This window comes from Cordyceps javanica, chromosome 4 (genome assembly GCF_051103115.1).
Source record: "Cordyceps javanica chromosome 4, complete sequence".
Lineage (NCBI taxonomy): Eukaryota > Fungi > Ascomycota > Sordariomycetes > Hypocreales > Cordycipitaceae > Cordyceps > Cordyceps javanica.
This window is the reverse complement of record NC_139298.1, coordinates 3,698,312-3,714,003: the sequence shown is the minus strand read 5'-3', so window position 1 is coordinate 3,714,003 and position 15,692 is coordinate 3,698,312. Positions and strand designations below refer to the sequence as shown.

At 53.6% G+C, this 15,692-nt stretch overlaps 6 protein-coding genes across 6 annotated transcripts; 3 read left to right on the top strand and 3 right to left on the bottom strand.

Moving 5' to 3' along the window:
• Positions 1 to 1,199: 1,199 nt before the first annotated feature.
• Positions 1,200 to 2,060, top strand: V2A60_007028 (uncharacterized protein; the record flags this gene model as incomplete). Its single annotated transcript, XM_083258317.1, has 2 exons — positions 1,200 to 1,519; positions 1,628 to 2,060. The coding sequence occupies 2 exons, from the start codon at positions 1,200 to 1,202 to the stop codon at positions 2,058 to 2,060; spliced, it is 753 nt and encodes a 250-aa protein (XP_083114443.1).
• A 607-nt stretch (positions 2,061 to 2,667) lies between these two features.
• Positions 2,668 to 4,646, bottom strand: V2A60_007027 (WD40-repeat-containing domain protein; the record flags this gene model as incomplete). Its single annotated transcript, XM_083258316.1, has 4 exons — positions 2,668 to 3,360; positions 3,417 to 4,296; positions 4,374 to 4,455; positions 4,538 to 4,646. The coding sequence occupies 4 exons, from the start codon at positions 4,644 to 4,646 to the stop codon at positions 2,668 to 2,670; spliced, it is 1,764 nt and encodes a 587-aa protein (XP_083114442.1).
• A 4,307-nt stretch (positions 4,647 to 8,953) lies between these two features.
• V2A60_007026 (DUF2015 domain-containing protein) lies at positions 8,954 to 9,343 on the bottom strand (the record flags this gene model as incomplete). The annotated part of the gene is made up of 1 exon (XM_083258315.1): positions 8,954 to 9,343. One exon carries the CDS (start codon positions 9,341 to 9,343, stop codon positions 8,954 to 8,956), a length of 390 nt encoding a protein of 129 aa, XP_083114441.1.
• Positions 9,344 to 10,010: 667 nt separating this feature from the next.
• V2A60_007025 (ribosomal L28e protein family-domain-containing protein) lies at positions 10,011 to 10,842 on the top strand (the record flags this gene model as incomplete). The annotated part of the gene is made up of 5 exons (XM_083258314.1): positions 10,011 to 10,065; positions 10,187 to 10,281; positions 10,359 to 10,382; positions 10,447 to 10,571; positions 10,671 to 10,842. 5 exons carry the CDS (start codon positions 10,011 to 10,013, stop codon positions 10,840 to 10,842), a joined length of 471 nt encoding a protein of 156 aa, XP_083114440.1.
• Positions 10,843 to 12,475: 1,633 nt separating this feature from the next.
• V2A60_007024 (lactate/malate dehydrogenase) lies at positions 12,476 to 13,919 on the top strand (the record flags this gene model as incomplete). The annotated part of the gene is made up of 7 exons (XM_083258313.1): positions 12,476 to 12,488; positions 12,618 to 12,649; positions 12,727 to 12,837; positions 12,903 to 12,990; positions 13,070 to 13,532; positions 13,584 to 13,728; positions 13,779 to 13,919. The coding sequence occupies 7 exons, from the start codon at positions 12,476 to 12,478 to the stop codon at positions 13,917 to 13,919; spliced, it is 993 nt and encodes a 330-aa protein (XP_083114439.1).
• A 487-nt stretch (positions 13,920 to 14,406) lies between these two features.
• Positions 14,407 to 15,414, bottom strand: V2A60_007023 (transport protein particle component; the record flags this gene model as incomplete). Its single annotated transcript, XM_083258312.1, has 3 exons — positions 14,407 to 14,628; positions 14,725 to 14,842; positions 15,032 to 15,414. The coding sequence occupies 3 exons, from the start codon at positions 15,412 to 15,414 to the stop codon at positions 14,407 to 14,409; spliced, it is 723 nt and encodes a 240-aa protein (XP_083114438.1).
• Between the last annotated feature and the right edge of the window lie 278 nt (positions 15,415 to 15,692).

Below are 15,692 nucleotides of genomic sequence, written 5' to 3'. Positions count from 1 at the left end.
CTCGCGAGTCTGTAATGGGCAATTGGTTGTCCACAGGGGCCTGATGCAAGACCCATACGAGAGAGGGTGATGCTGGGCGAGGTTGGATGGAAGGGGGGAGGCAGTTTAATAAGACGGGGCCTGCTTGGATCGACCTTGCCTGCAGCGGCGGGGAACCAGGTCGTGGAATAATAGTAAAGTCAATATATAGCTGGAGCTGAAAGATAGCCAATGGCCGTCTCCCCTTGCAAGTGAAAACTGCGTCACCGACATGAGATGAACAGGCAGAGGAGGGGTCCCTTCAAAAGAACTACCTACATAGGCATGGAGCGGCGCGGCTATTAATTAGCACGGTCAGCTCTTGGGTAGGGGAGTCTGGGGGAAGTGAGTGTCGACCACAAACCCTTGCGTGGGAGCCAATCGGGCCCCTCGGACCGCCAACCTTTGCACATGCAAAATAAATAACGGCCGAGCAGCTTTTGCTTCCTCCTATGCGTCTCTTCATAGCGGACCGGACCAAATTGCCCCAATGTTATGGCTCGACTCAACCGTTTCTACACAGTTGGTTGCGTTGCGGATGGACTGCGCTATCAAATAACCCGGGAATTTGAAAACGGAAAGCCCTTGGTCGCATGACATGCGCGGCTTCGTCATTCACCGGACCATATTCAGACCAGCAATTCAATCTCTGGGGATTCTCTCGTGCATTGGCACTCAGCGAAACGTCAGTCGCATTATCCCTGTCCAGTTTGCCCGCTTCCCCGCGCCGGTCGGGGTGATCCTGGCCAGTGAGGCGGAAATATATAGTTGCGAGAAGCTGCACGATCTCGGCTGGTGCTAGACTGAGGCTGCCAAGCTGTGGGCATGCAGATTCCAGACACGGCTGATTGGCTCCCTTGAATTATTCTGGCCTAATTCCCCCCAATGTCTTTTGGACCAAGTTCCAAGCTCCGCAGTCGCGACAGCTGGTCTTGGTGCTGGGTGTAGCCATCTTGTTACGGATACCTCTTGAGCTAATCGCTGCCCCCGCACTGTCTGGTCTCTGGCTCCACAGCGCGACGACCTCTGGGGCTATATTTTTTTCTCTTCATCATCGCCAGAATCTGTTACTTTGCGCCGCCTGTCGCTTGACACGTCTACCTCGCACGGTTCGCTGTCTTTGAATTTCTACTAATTCAGAATATGTCCATCGCATCATAACCCTCCCCTTTTACCCAGTAATGGATCACTCTGCCGCAGCCGCCGCAGCCGACGTCGGCCTCACCAGCAAGCTCGCATCCCTGCTTCCCATTCTCGATGCCTTCCAATATCGCCACCGCAACCAGCACGCCACCTCGCACTGGTGGTCCGCCTTCCAGCTGCTCCGGCGTGGTGCGCGCTCCCTCGCAGCTGACCTGCGTCGGCATCAGGCCCTGGGCAGGCCGCAGGCCGACGGCGGCAAGAGGAGCACCGCCGCCAAGGGCAGGTCCAAAATCTCACAGAAGCAAGTCCTCGCACGCACGACTCTGTTCCGCAACCACATCATCCCCAAAGCATATCTGTATGTACAAATCCTGCGGCCCAAATGCCCGTCTTTCTGTCATCAATTGAGTCGTGTGAAATAGTGCAAGATACTTCAGAGTTTGACTTACCTAGCAAATCTCGGTAGCTCCTTTTCTCAACTTGTTGCCGACAACCAACACGCCGCGCTTGGATTGTTGCTCCTGAGCACCCTCGCGAGCATCAACGACGTCGTCAACTCCGTTTTGCCCCCATCGCAAGAGCCGACACCTCTTTCCTCTGTTACGCGCAACCCAGCGCCAGACACGTACCTCAGGGACTCGGCCTCCAAACTACAACATACGGCAGTTAGCCGAGACCTCAACCATGACAGGGGCGTGGCCATCTCGCGAAACGACTTTCCTGACGTTACGCTCAAACTATCTAAGCCGTCCAAGCCGACAACTAGCGCAAGTACTGAACCAAAGAGCAGTGACAAGGCGCGCCTCGTACCCGGCATGAAAAAAGCAGACGAAAGACCAAAGAAGAAGGCGAAAAAGAAGGGCAAGGATGAACTGTCAAGCTTATTTGGATCGCTGTAATGATGCAACGACACCGGGCGCAACAGTGTTCCGGACCTCTGTACCATATCGTGTACCACAATATGTAAATAATCCTTACGACGTCACGTTTAACAGATCGCAATGTTAGAGATTTCAAAGAACATTAAGCGAGCATTATTTTCTATGACATGATTTATTGCCACGACAAGCAAATTAGCAAGGAATTCCGTACCAAGTCACCTCCAAGATTGCTCTCAAGGGCATCCTGGTCCAACATACATACAACCAAACTTTCTTCCTCCGTAGCCGTACGCCCAAACTGCTTCCGCTTTCTTCATCCACATCTCATCCGCAGAAGTTACACGCGCACCTAGAAACATGACTTCGTCCCCCACCGGCGGTCGCCCCAGTCCCGACTCCCATGTGTCGCAGACAGATTTGCTAGCCAAAAGTTACCAAAAAAACGCAAGCTTGGCCCGAGCCACGCTTGACTAGTTTCTGCGACAAGGCTGGGAAGTAGCACACGAGATCAAATATCAGAAGCAAATTTAAAAAAACAGAATTTCCCAAAAACCCCAGCCCCCAAAACAGCTCGAGGATATCACGACGCCAAAAGACGGTCAGCTGCGGAGAATACGAAACAGCTTTACCAAGGGCGGTACGACCAAATGCGAGCCTTCATGTCGCCGGAGCCAGTTGCAAAATAGCCGCCCTGGGGGCTTGGCGCCACGGAAATAACCGAGTTCTTGTGGCCCTGAAGCATGAGCTGTGTGGTGCCGGTGCGGGGATCCCAGAACTGCACACCGCGGTCCTTAGAGCCTGATAGCACCCAGTTGGCGTCGGGGGTGAGGGCAACGGAGAGAACAAAATCGCGGTGACCTTCAAAGGTCTTGACACACTTGCCGCCTTTGGGCTGAGCGTTGGGGCCGCCACGAGGGCCGGTGAGCTCCCACATCTTGATTGTTCGATCTAACGAACCAGAAACGAGATCCTTCCCGTTCGGCGAGAAGGCTACCGAATAGACAGAGTCCTTATGCCCGTCTGGACCCTCGAGACGCTCCACCAGGAATCCGGAGTGGATGTCCCAGACGCGGACGCTCTTGTCGAGAGAGCCGGCGGCGACATACTGGGTATCGGGAGAAATAGCAACAGTTGTGACGCCATCCTCGATGGTGAGGGTCAGAGTATTGGTACCGGACTCAATATCCCAAAGTCGAACGGTTCGGTCGCCAGAGCCAGACGCAATTGTGCGACCATCACGGGCGAAGTCGAGCGAGTAGATATCTTGCTCGTGGCCCGAGAAGTGGTTGCGGATAGTACGTGTTTGAATGTCCCAAACCTGGTTTGAGGTTAGTATGTATAATTAACAATTAGGAGGTCAGTGAGATGACTTACTCGAATTAGCTTATCCTCAGCACCGGTGGCAAGGTAGCGTCCATCAGGACTGAAGCAGACGCTACGGATGTAAAGATCTGCGGTCATGTCCTGAGCACCGTGGTCCTCAAGCGTCAGAATTTTCTCACCGGTCTGGACGTCAAAAATCTGCGCAGAGCGGTTGCAGCCAGTGGCAACATATTTGCCGTCGTGACTAAATCTCACGCAGCAGACGACACTCTCGTGGGTGAGAGAGTGGACCAAGTCGACGTCGAGAACACGCTGAACCTGGGGGTTGAAGATGGCGTACCAGTCATTGCCAGTCTTTTTATTTTGGGGAGCAACATTATCGACCTCAAGATCACCAAGGGAGTTTCCCACGGGAGGGGGGCGCGGGCCGAGGCGGTGATCGGGCGTAGGATGGCTAACTTGCGGCGAAGCATTAGCGGGATACAGCGCCGGAGTGTTGATCTGCGGAGTAGCAGGGCCAACCGCGTTTGGTGGTCGGCCGACGCCACGACCTCCTCTAGGACCTGGGGACGCGGTGGCCTGAGGAGGCTGAGGGCCAATGCCGTTTGGGGCCGGAGGTCCTTGGGGGTAGCCCTGCTGGTAGGGAGGCTGCTGTGCGTTGGGGTGAGGAGGGCCAGGTAGGCCGGGAGGACCTTGTCCCATCTGGTGCTGAGGGCCCATCTGTTCCTGAGGAGGGCCATGCTGCTGGGGAGGAGCTAGACCTTGCTGGTTACCACCGGCCATGATACCACTGAAGAGTCCGTTGCCGGGAGTGATGGAGGGTGGTTGCGAAGGGCCGGCGTGCTGGGGAGGACCGGGCATACCAGGTGTAGGGGCGCCTTTACGAGCGGCCTCGAGTTGATGGCGGAGCATGGCGATTTCTTCCTCGTACCTAAGTAATTGGTGAGCGGAAAGTGTTGAGATAGAACCGGTGGGATGAATCAGAGCCAGAGGGCGTCCAAGACGTACTTTTGCTTAAGAGTCATGTGCGTCTGCTCCATGCTATATACCTTTTCTCGAACAAGCTGCATTTCGCTGACCTGAGCAGAGACTAATTCCAAACACGCACAAAGTTAGCAGGGGGGTTTAGAAGTTTAGCAGACGATCGCGGCTGTAACCAGCCGAGTACATACTCTGATGCTCGAAGCCTTCGCTCTGGCGTATTTGAGTATCAAATTCGGCACGAATCTGATCCAGAAGCTCATTGAGACGAGACGAGTTGCTTGGGGGGACAGCCCCCATGCCGCGATGGGAATACATTGAGTTAAGTTGAGTTTTGGGCGACTTGAAGAGGCAGTTGCGTCACGCCGACTGAACCGCCGTAAGCGGCCGAGATATGTGATGGTCGAGAATTCGGTCGTGGGGGTATCAAAAAAATAAATAAAAATAGGACGCTTGCGAAGCGCGAAGATGAGCGAGGAAGAGCACCAGTGATTAGGCAAAAATCAGCGGTTTGTGTGTGTAGCCGAACTTAAATGCGCTGCGGCGTCGATGGGTGCTGCGAAGGTAGGCTGGCGCGGCGACGAAGCGGGCGTCCGGCGCAGGAGGGAGGAAAAAGAACCCAAGGCAGAGAGCGAGGCAAAGGACAGGCGCTATCGTGAGAAAAGGAGAGCCACGACTGGAGAGCACCCTTGCGCCTATGCCGTCAATCGAGAGACTGATGGCGATGAACAATAGATGAATTGGATGGTGGAGATGGTGATGCGGAAGGCAGGTGCAAAACGAGAGGAGAAGAGCAGGAGGAGAAGAAAAGGAAGATGGAGCCCCAAACGCAAGGCGCTCGGCTGGGAGGAGGTGGTGCTGGTGGCTCGACACAGTCTGGCAAGCTGGTGCTGGGGATGATGGGACAGAGTGGGCCCCCCTGTTGGCGCTGGATGGAGGTGCTTGGTGCTTGCAGTGGGTGATGTGGTGATGAGGCAAGTGAGGGTGCTGGGGGTGTTGGGGTGGTGGGGAAAAGCCTCTGTTTCCTTTTTAGCGTCTGGCGGCAGGCGGCAGGAGAGACAGCTACTGGTACTTACCTACTGGTAGTATCCGTACTGTACGGATACTGGTACTTAGTTGAACTCACTGAGGGTAGGGCTCAGTGGCTCGCAGAGGGGGCGTGTGTTGCACAGGCTGACAGGTTAACTTGTAAGGGGAGAGGGGAAAGGGGGGAGGGGTGCAGGGTGTGTCGCGGGCTATTTGTGGAGGCTGGTGGTTGATGGTGTGTGGCTGACTCTCTCGGTTGTGGCCACCGGCCAAACCAACGCCGCCACAGTACCTAAGGAGGTGGGGCCCTGCTAACCCTGCCATGGCACCTCTGGCTCCGGACGTGGCCTCTTTTCCCCTTCTCCCACTAAATACCTATCATTTTTGATTCAGCACAGTCGTCCACTTTGAGAGACCTCGGAGGGGGTGAAGGTCTTGGAAGGTGTGTCTTGCGAAAACGAGGGCACGACCAGGTGGTGTGCGCCGTTGATGAGGGGCGTGGGCGTGCTCTGCATGCTGCACGCCGGCAACCATAATTAATTTATTCGTGCGACGTGCAGTTCATAAGTTTGGTGGTGGCGAGGTTGAGGTGGTGTATCAGCACGAATAGCTACCTATCTGCGGAGTTGGTACGGAGTATTGAGTAGGCAAGTAGGTAAGTAGTCCGTAGTCAAGATGTCTCCATTCTGGGTATTGATTGCATTTAGTCCAAAGGCAGGGAGTGGTAATAAAAGGCCTTCAAATATACGACCCAGAAAATACGACGAACAGCCGTTTCGACTTTTCTATTCGCCCCAGTGATATTGGACGTGCATTAATCTGTCTGCCGGTCTGGAATACTCTACCCGGGTCGTGAATTTGTTAAGCACGCTTTGAAGCCATCGCCAACTCTCGGGCTTGTTTACGCGGCAAACGGAAGATAAGCCACAAACGTTTATTCCAAGCCCGTGAAAAAGCCCCAGACCATGGAAGATTTTCAGATGGCCACCATTCCAGCGGCCTTTCGGGATCCTCCTCTTCCACCCACAACAAACGCCATCCCGCGACGAGCAACCACACGGCTGTGAGAGTTTCAAAGTTTCCGAGTCGATGTTTCCAGCGCATGGTGGCGGCTTGTGGGGGCCGCAGGTTTGGGTTGCCAGATGGCACCCTGCCTGGGCCAGGGACAAGACACACCCCCGACCTGGTGCTCCGGTAGCCGTGAATGCGCTAGACAATTACCAGGACAGGGGGGGTAAGCCGCAGCACAGACTTGAACAGGTGCTCACTCGCTGCAGCCTCTGGTGAGGCCAACCGGAGTGATCTGTATAGGATCTGCACCTGTGGCCTTGCTTTCTCCGTTGATGCCTGCACATAACAGAACAAGTCGATGCAAAAAGACAGGATAGGACAAAAGAGGGGGGAGAGGGGACTATGTCTATCCATTTCCACGAGTACGCTGCGACATCCGGTGGCCACGAAAACCTCAAGGTACGGAAACACTTATAAGTAGCAAACATCATCGAGGGGCAAGGGCAGGGGAGTATGTATTCTAACTTACCTGTACAGTACTAATAATAAGCACCTACCTAGGTAGGTAGGTACTCTACAGTATACGGTACAGTCTGGTATTTCACTCCCAACTAAGCCCCACCTTGTCCAACAGCCACTTCGCCTCACCGTCTGCTGCCTCCCCAAGTTCTTCTTTCGACGAATTGACCAGAAGAAACAAGTCGACGCAACACCACACACCATCTTGCTTGCTTTTCTTGACGCATACGACCAAATCTGGACACACGCTGGTGCTTTGATCTTCTGCCCAACTTTCCTCATTCTCAAGCGCCTCCCGCCCTGCCCAGCGTCTTTATACACATTCAGACCACACCAGAAGCTCGAGCAGCACCCCCTCACTGTTCAATTTTCGCTATCAGAATCGGCCCTATGCAAGGTGTTAAACGCTCCTCTGTAATTGCTGGACCAGGAATAGAACATCTTCCATGTGTAGACAAGTCTACTTGTTCTCTTTGAATTCTCTGACTTTCCTTGACAGACGCATGGCCTAGCAAAGAAGAAAGCGTACCTATCATACGAAGCGTCTGCTAGCAGCCACAGGAAGGCGAAGTATTACAAAGGTGGAATATGGACTCTCAATATCACAGAATTGCACTCCTATTTAGTGCCCAGCCTCTAATGCTATATCGTCGGTGTGGGCAGCTTGCCTCCTGCTCGGTACCGCAATTTCCTGAATGACTACACTCACGTTTGGATGATATGCCGAGGTGTCGACCTGCCCTTGTGCTACGCCAGTTGGTAATCTTCATCTTTTCTAATCCCTGAGACTTGCAAACAGTCCGATGGGACCCTCCGTTGAACCGATTATTTGTATGTCCCATCCACCAGATGCATTTCGGGCCAGCATCGGTGCAGGCGCGCATTTCGTTTGAGTAGTGTGGCGTGGAGTATTGCGGATGTATCAGTAACTAGTGAATCCCAAGGTGAAGGGGGTCAGAGCTTAAAAGCTGAAGTGGAGCGAGGGCGGCAGAAAAATTTAATAAGTACCGGTGGTTGTACGGAGTACTGGTAGACGCGTGATAAATGGCCAATTGGCCAATCGACAACCAGTCAATCGGCTGCAAGCCCATCAACAACTGGCAACCTAAGTAGGTAGGTAGGTAGGTGACTTGACTTGGTAACCAACTTAAGCGCCTGTCAACTGGCCGATCAAGTACCCAACTCAATGACTCGTCGTCGCCTGGCTGTCAATTGACTGCCTACTGGTTGAGACGCTTGTTAACTGACCAGTGGGTAAGTAATAACAGGCCAGTACTATTAATGCAACTGCAGAGCACCCTCACTGCCTTTCGACGGACGCCTTAAGTGTTAGGCTTGTGTGTTTGTACTTGTTCAGGAGCGTCGCACTCCGTTTCCGTGCATGATGAGGTATGACGCCGATGCGGCTCGTCGAGGTCCCTGCAATACTGTTCCCCACAACAAGGACACGGGCTTCAATCACCAGCACACCCCTTCAAGGGGTATAGCTACCAAACTTTCGCCCACCAAAGTTGTCCGAGAAGCGTTCTGGCCGGCATGGATCAGTTGACAAGGGACGTTTCTGACAACCTGATACTCTTGTAACACCCTCTAGGCGTAAAGCTTTTCTACCACACTGAGTCCCTGGCCTACCAGTACGCTCTCTCGCTAGTTTTGCTCAGCTGAGGCACCAAGTACAGGTATACATCCTCAAACAGATGGTAACAGTATTCAGGACTCAGTAGCTGTATGGGTGGTATTCATCGACCGGCACAGGCAACACTCTAAATCTCTTCACCCAGTAAGTGACCACAGACGAACAAATGTTTGATACTCAATTAAGCCCTGACTCCACAAGTCAAATAAATAAGTCCAGCCCATAAAGATCTCTAGAATTACATTGATCAAGCGCTTTAACATGAAGAAGAATGAGGAAGACTAAAGGCACACCTGCAATGTGAAGAAAGAAGTATATCGAGACGACCAGCGAAACGAAGACGGAAAATCTGGACTAAAGCTCTGCGTATGGTCGCTTCGTGCGACGAGGCACCTTATCTTGTGCCGATTAAAACTCATGAAAAGCTGACAAACTTTGGATCCCTAGGCCGGCCATCGGGACCAATGCCGTTGGCCTTGAACCGACTCTCCATATATACCTTCCTGGCGTTGTCGAAATTCATTCGGCGCTTCTTCATGATCTTGAGAATCTCCTTCTTGCTGGCATCATCGAGGCCAGCACGGCTGTCGCCCGCCTCTACGTTGCCGCTGAGGTCAAAGGCGCTGCTCGATAGTCCGGCCTCAATATCACCCGCAAAGGTCGAGGGCAGCCGTGAATAGAGGTAGTCGGTCGATGGTAGGTGCGCACTAACGTCAGGTACGTAATGCAGCCAGTAGGAGCGCGTGAAGAATAAGGCGGCGGCAACCACGAGAAAGAAGACTGAGACGCTGAAGAGGATGAACATGGTTGAGGCGGGCTTAGAGGCGCTACGCAAGCCTTCGACGTGGATCTCGATGTGATAAACAAGGCGAAGTAAATATTGGTGAATAAAGGAACGAGTAAAAGGATGACGTGCGGCGCGATGCGAAAGGCGAGTTCGGCGTGACAAAAGATTGCGGCGATTGTGTATTTGAAGGGCGATGCGGGAAGCTCGGAACTAGTCCTAATTATAGTCGGTGATTCGACTGGATGTGGTTATTGCGAACAAATAATTAAAGGCAGAGGTGACTTCGTCTGCTGCTGTAGGTCCTCGACTGACGTGCAACCGTTGCGCACTATGACAGCCGCGTCGATGCGAGATAATGAAGTCGCCTTACCCAGACAAGGAGGCTTTGGGTTACTGTCTCAAACCGTTTCTAGCTGACATGCGTCGCTGCTGCGCCTCATCACTGGAGAGGGCAAGCCTACCAGTACTTCAGGCGTGGCCCCGTTAAAGCGGTATCACCCCTCTATCGATGATATGCTTATGTCGGGTGAAAGCTTGCCAGACAGCAGAAAAGGCGCTAACCGCTAATAGGCAGTTAAGCGAGCCCACACATTGCGCCTTGGGTGTTTTACTGAGGCGACTGAATCCCTTCCTTTGGCCTCGTTTCTGTCATTTGATAATCGCATCATTTGCCAATTCCGCCAATATGTCTGCTCCTGCTCTCAACAACGTGTCTTCGGACCTCATCTGGTCTATCGTCCGTATGTTTCTCTCCTTTACGAGCGAGAGACTCAACTTGGTGGTGCCGAATCTGCGCGCGAACTTTCGCGACATAATCGACATGACCGAGTGCTCGGAGGCTGAATGCTAATTCTTGACCAGGTGACAACCACTGCTTCCTCTCCAAGAGCCGTCGCAATGGTGGTGCTCAGTTCTCCTCTGACCCTCTCAACCTGACCAACAAGAACACCCGCAAGGTTCGACAAACCCGACTCTCTGAGAACAGCCATGTCAAAATTTGCGATGGGAGTCTTTGACTAACTTAAGCCTACAGCACGCTGGTTTCGTCAACGACAAGGTATTACGACCCGCTACGTCAACGATCTCGCGGCGCGAAAATATACTAAACTACAAATATTCAGGCCATCGGTGTTGTCCCCGGTGAGAAGGGTGGTCTTACCATCCTGAGCAAGACTATCAAGAACTCTACCAAGCCCGCCAAGGCTTTCTCCCAGACCAAGATCTCTGGTGCCAAGTCTACCCGCAAGTAAGTATCAGCATTGGACTTTTACAAGATGATGGTCCGGACGACGAGGCGTGGACAAACTCTGTAGGCAGGTTGTACTAACCTTTTCTTACCAAATAGGATCTACAAGGCCGTCGCCAACCAGACCACCAAGTCTGGCTACCGTGCTGACCTCCGCCAGCACGCCGTCGAGCGTGTCTCTGCCATTCGTCGCGCCCAGCGCCCCGTCAAGGAGGCTGCTGAGCCCAAGCTCCGTGGCAAGAAAGCTCAGAAGGCAGCCGAGTCCTCTTAAATGATTCCTTTTTGTGCACGTTTTATATGGGCTGGTAGCTTTGGGAGAGGACAGACAAAAAACTTCCAGGAGCATGAATTTTGTGCATGTGCAGAGACTTCGATTGGGACTGCGGCGGCGCAGGCGAAACCGAAGACGGTCGCCAGCTAGCTCGCGACGCAGTAGTCGATGCGATGCAGATGAGGAGAATCGAAAGTGATTGATTCCCTTTGTCATTGGCTGGAGTTGGCATTTGATATGGATTGTTTCTCTAGCTGAAATACATCTGGCACCGTCAGGGCCAAACCTTAAAACCATGGGCTTTGAGCCTCTTGTGTTACGTGCGATGGTTTTGAAGACCGGGTTCTCACAACATGTTGAAAGACGGGGAGAAAGAGGACATCTGAAGCTGGTTCTCACAACGTAGGCAGCAAGGCGTGAGGATGACGCCGCATGCCAAGTCTGGGCGACGTCCAAATATCGACACATTTAGACTAATGGCTGGTTACACCAAGACTTGTGCAATGCCATGTATATGTTGGGGCTTGAATTTTGCAGGTCAGTCGAGGTCTGAGCCATTTTTACCGCGGTAGAGATGCTTCCGCCTTTCTTTCTTTTTTTTTTTTTTTGGCTCGCGATGAGGACGGACCGGGTGTTAGGATGACGACATTGGCTAGCTGAGAAAATCAAAGAACATCGACTAGCTTGGTCGATAATCCTCCGGAAGTTGGTTGTTTGGTTGGCCCCGAGCTCGCTAACCAGACGACCATGTGGTTGCGGGGACCTCGGGAGACTGGTGGTATGCAGCCGCCTCTGGCCCATCACGAGCTTTGTACCTACCAGGTATTGCCGGCGCATGTCGTTGCGGCCGGTTTGAAGTGACTCGGGATATTACGGGGTCAAGATCGCGCGCAGTAGGCCGGGAAGTTTTGGAAAGTTTTCGGTCTACTGTTACACCAAATGCGGCGCATGCTCAGCGTAGTAGCTATGTATTTGAATTGGAGGCCGTTTGGACCTGGGTAGGGCGCTTCACGGCTGGAGGGGAAGCGGCCATCAGCAGAATGGCCGGCAGTGTTGTCGACTTCGACTCAGCCGTCGAAATCCTGACGCATCTAGGTAGTTGGGTGCCTGCCTACACCTAGGCAGGTAGGCAGGTATGAGCTACACATACTACAACCAGATTCGGCGTTTTGACACATGCATGCAGCAATGAGAGATATAAGACGACTTTATGGCACAGTAGTGGGCGGCTTACAAGGGTTGACGGGCTCCCAGCGTCATCCCTCCCCTCCTTTCCCCGGCCCAGTAACCGTGCAGGCTGTTTGGCTGGTGGGCGCGCCGCCATAACAGCGCAGTCAACCTCTGCCCCTCCTTCCTCGCTCTTCCGGCCGCGGGCACCCCTCCTCCTCCAGCTTGGTCCAATCGCCTATGCCTGGTTTCACAAGCTCTTATCGCCCCATTGCTGGGCTTGGTCTCTTAACGTCCCTCTGCCCTCACCACCTAGACCTGCTTCCTTCTTCCTCCATCCCATCTTCATTTTGAATTTGCCTCGCACGAGTCCTCAAGACCCCCCATACATCTTTCTGAGCCCCGGCATATCCCTGGTGCTCGTTTCTTCAACTACCCTCATCTCTTAGCTTCCTTATCTTCCACAATGGTCAAAGCTGGTGAGTCTGCCCAGAGTAAACCCCGCATCGGCTTTGTCTCGGCATTCTTGTCCAGATGCTAGGTTGAAGTGTTGGCCAGCTGATTATCTGTTTTTTTGGCTGCCCGATGCTGACTTGTCATTTGCGCAGTTGTTGCTGGCGCCTCTGGCGGCATTGGTCAGGTAAGACTTGAGTTTACCGGGCCTCGGCCGTGTACCCGGCTTGCGCAGATGCTAACTCGCTATCGCCTCTCTTCTAGCCGCTCTCTCTTCTCCTCAAGACCAGCTCCCTCATCGATGAGCTCGCCCTCTACGATGTCGTCAATACGCCCGGCGTTGCCGCTGACCTTTCTCACATCTCTTCCCAAGCTGTAAGCCGACACCGACCCGCTCTCGCTGGAGCCGGCCATCGGTACTAATCACATGCGGCAAACAGAAACTCACTGGCTACCTGCCCGCCAATGATGGCGCAAAAGCTGCATTCAAGGATGCCGACATTATCGTCATTCCTGCTGGTATTCCCCGTGAGTGGTCCTGAATTCGACTCGCTCGGTTATGGCAAAAAAGCCTCGCGACGAAGACGGCTACTCTAACAATTTCTAGGCAAGCCGGGTATGACTCGTGATGATCTCTTCAACATCAATGCTGGCATTGTCAAGGGTCTTATTGAGGTAGCTGCCGAGGTTGCCCCCAAAGCTTTCATTCTCGTCATCTCCAACCCCGTCAACTCGACTGTCCCCATCTCGGCCGAGGTCCTCAAGGCCAAGGGCGTTTTCGACGCGCAGCGCCTCTTTGGTGTCACCACCCTTGACATTGTTCGTGCCGAGACCTTCGTCGGCGAGATTGTTGGCGAGAAACAGCCCCAGAAGCTCAACATCCCTGTCATTGGTGGTCACTCTGGCGAGACCATTGTCCCTCTGTTCAGCAAGGCTACCCCGTCCGTCAACATTCCCGCCGACAAGTACGACGCACTTGTAAACCGCGTCCAGTTTGGCGGTGATGAGGTCGTCAAGGCTAAGGACGGTGCTGGCTCTGCCACTCTTTCTATGGCCTACGCCGGTTTCCGGTACGTTCCGTCTACAGCGCCGCACCTAAAATTACTGACAATTTCACCTAGCTTTGCCGAAAAGGTCCTGAGAGCCGTCAAGGGCGAGAAGGGTCTCGTCGAGCCCAGCTATGTCTACCTGCCTGGTGTCCCCGGTGGTGACGCCATTGCCAAGGCTACCGGCTGTGACTTTTTCTCCGTTCCCATTGAGCTCGGTGTAAGCTGGTTGACCCAACTCAAGATTCATGATATGCTGACAGTTTGTAGCCCAACGGTGCTGAGAAGGCCACTAACCCATTGGAGGGCATCACCGACAAGGAGAAGGCTCTGCTGGCGAAGGCAGTCGAGGGTCTCAAGGGCAACATTTCCAAGGGTGTCCAATTTGCCCACAACCCTCCCCAAAAGTAAAGCAGCCCCTTCTTCTTTTTCACCAGTAAGAGTACAATGCGTTTCCGGTCAGAGGACGGACGAGATGGAAGCCAGTAGCTTGTCTTGAAGCATGATGGCGGTGAAAATATACGTAATATATGATCTATATGGCTCAGAATACTGATTATCTATTTTTTCTTTGATAGGCTGTAAGAAGTGTTTGTTTCAGGTCTTGCCACTGGGCTGGTCCAAACCCCAAGCCTTCTTTCACTTAGCAGCACCGTCCAGATGCATGGGTCTGTGTGGCGTCTGGAGCAACAAGTGCACGACCCAGCGAGCGGAACCGATACCGGCGTGGACTTGATTGGATGCAGAGGGAAGTGGTGGCTGCATTGAGATTTTCGTGTTTGTCGCGGGGTTGTTAAGCTGGTCTGTCATATAGACTATTCCTTGCTCGCATTGTGTAGCCTTCCTCTGGCAAGAGTAAAAAAAAAGAAACCAGCCGATTTGTGTGACCGTATACCCTTCACGTCTTTGCGGGTAACGTCTTGATCTGAAATACCGCCCCCGGGAGCTCATTAATCTCTGCGTGCACCTCGGCGTTGATTCCAAGCGCTGCCAGGGCTCCCCGGACGATGCCGCACGGGAACCATAGAAATGGTTGTGCCCGCACCACAGCCTGGCCGCCCGCCACGGTGCTCATCCGCGAAAACGGGCGGAAGACGTTGTCCGTCAATACGTAAACGCCCTTTCTCTCACTGTTAGCTCATTCTCCCCGGATCAAGTAAAAAGCTATGTCGACCTTCACGTGCGATGCACAGCTGGGGGAAGGAGGTTTCCTTACCCTGTGATTGGTCTTGAGGTTATCAATATTCTTTCCAAAGACCAGTGACCAGAGATCCTTGCAGAGAAACTTGATAACATCGAGTGTGTCATTTAACCGGGGTCGATCGCGAGAGAATCTGGTTGTGGCCCGTCAGCATCTAGCACCACCCAAAACGGCATGTCTTTGTATCACGCCCCAAAAACCCCTTCTTTCTCCCAGTGAGCCCTCAATAGCTCCGTGGAAAATGCACTTGAATTGGGGAGCATCCGTAGACCTTCAAAAAGAGGGTAGAGCGCGGGCAGAGGGGGGGGGTTAATATATGTACCTTTCAACGAGGCCCTGTCCGACGCGGTACCCCAACGTCTCCAGGCGATAATGCGCCGCGTCCTGTTCCTCATCCTCTTCGAAGCGCCTTGTATTGACTGCGCTGCCTGCCGCCGTCGAACTCGCCCTCTGCCGAGTCTCTGGGGACTGGTCCACCCCTGGAAGCGCATCCTCGTCCTCGTTCTCGTCGGCAGCGGCGGCGGCAGCCCTCTTGCCGGTGTTCTTCTCCATGGCGGCCGTGGCGTCGCCGCCGTCGCGCTCCTGCGTCACGCGGTATGCCAGCGGCACGAGCTCTATGAGTAGGAAATCGAGGCATGATGAGCTGAGGAAGCTGGCGGACGGGTCCGAGGCGTTGTAGGGGGGCATCACCGGGTCGAGAGACATGGTGGTGGCGCGCCGGCGTCGGTCGCCACGGGTCGGCCTTGAGGAAATGCGGAGTCTGTTAGGACGACTGCCAAGAGGAAACCGGCCGATCGAATCGTGTGTGTTGTATGATACCGCCGGTCCAGGAGAGCTTGATCCTGGCCACGGAAGCTGTCGGTAGGTGAAGTCGTTGGATACCTAGGTAGGGTGGTGGTCTACCTAGAAGCTCACTAGGCCCGTATAGTGTTGCGCCAAAGGTGCCTACTGGTACTACCTTACGTAGGTACCTACTTCACCAT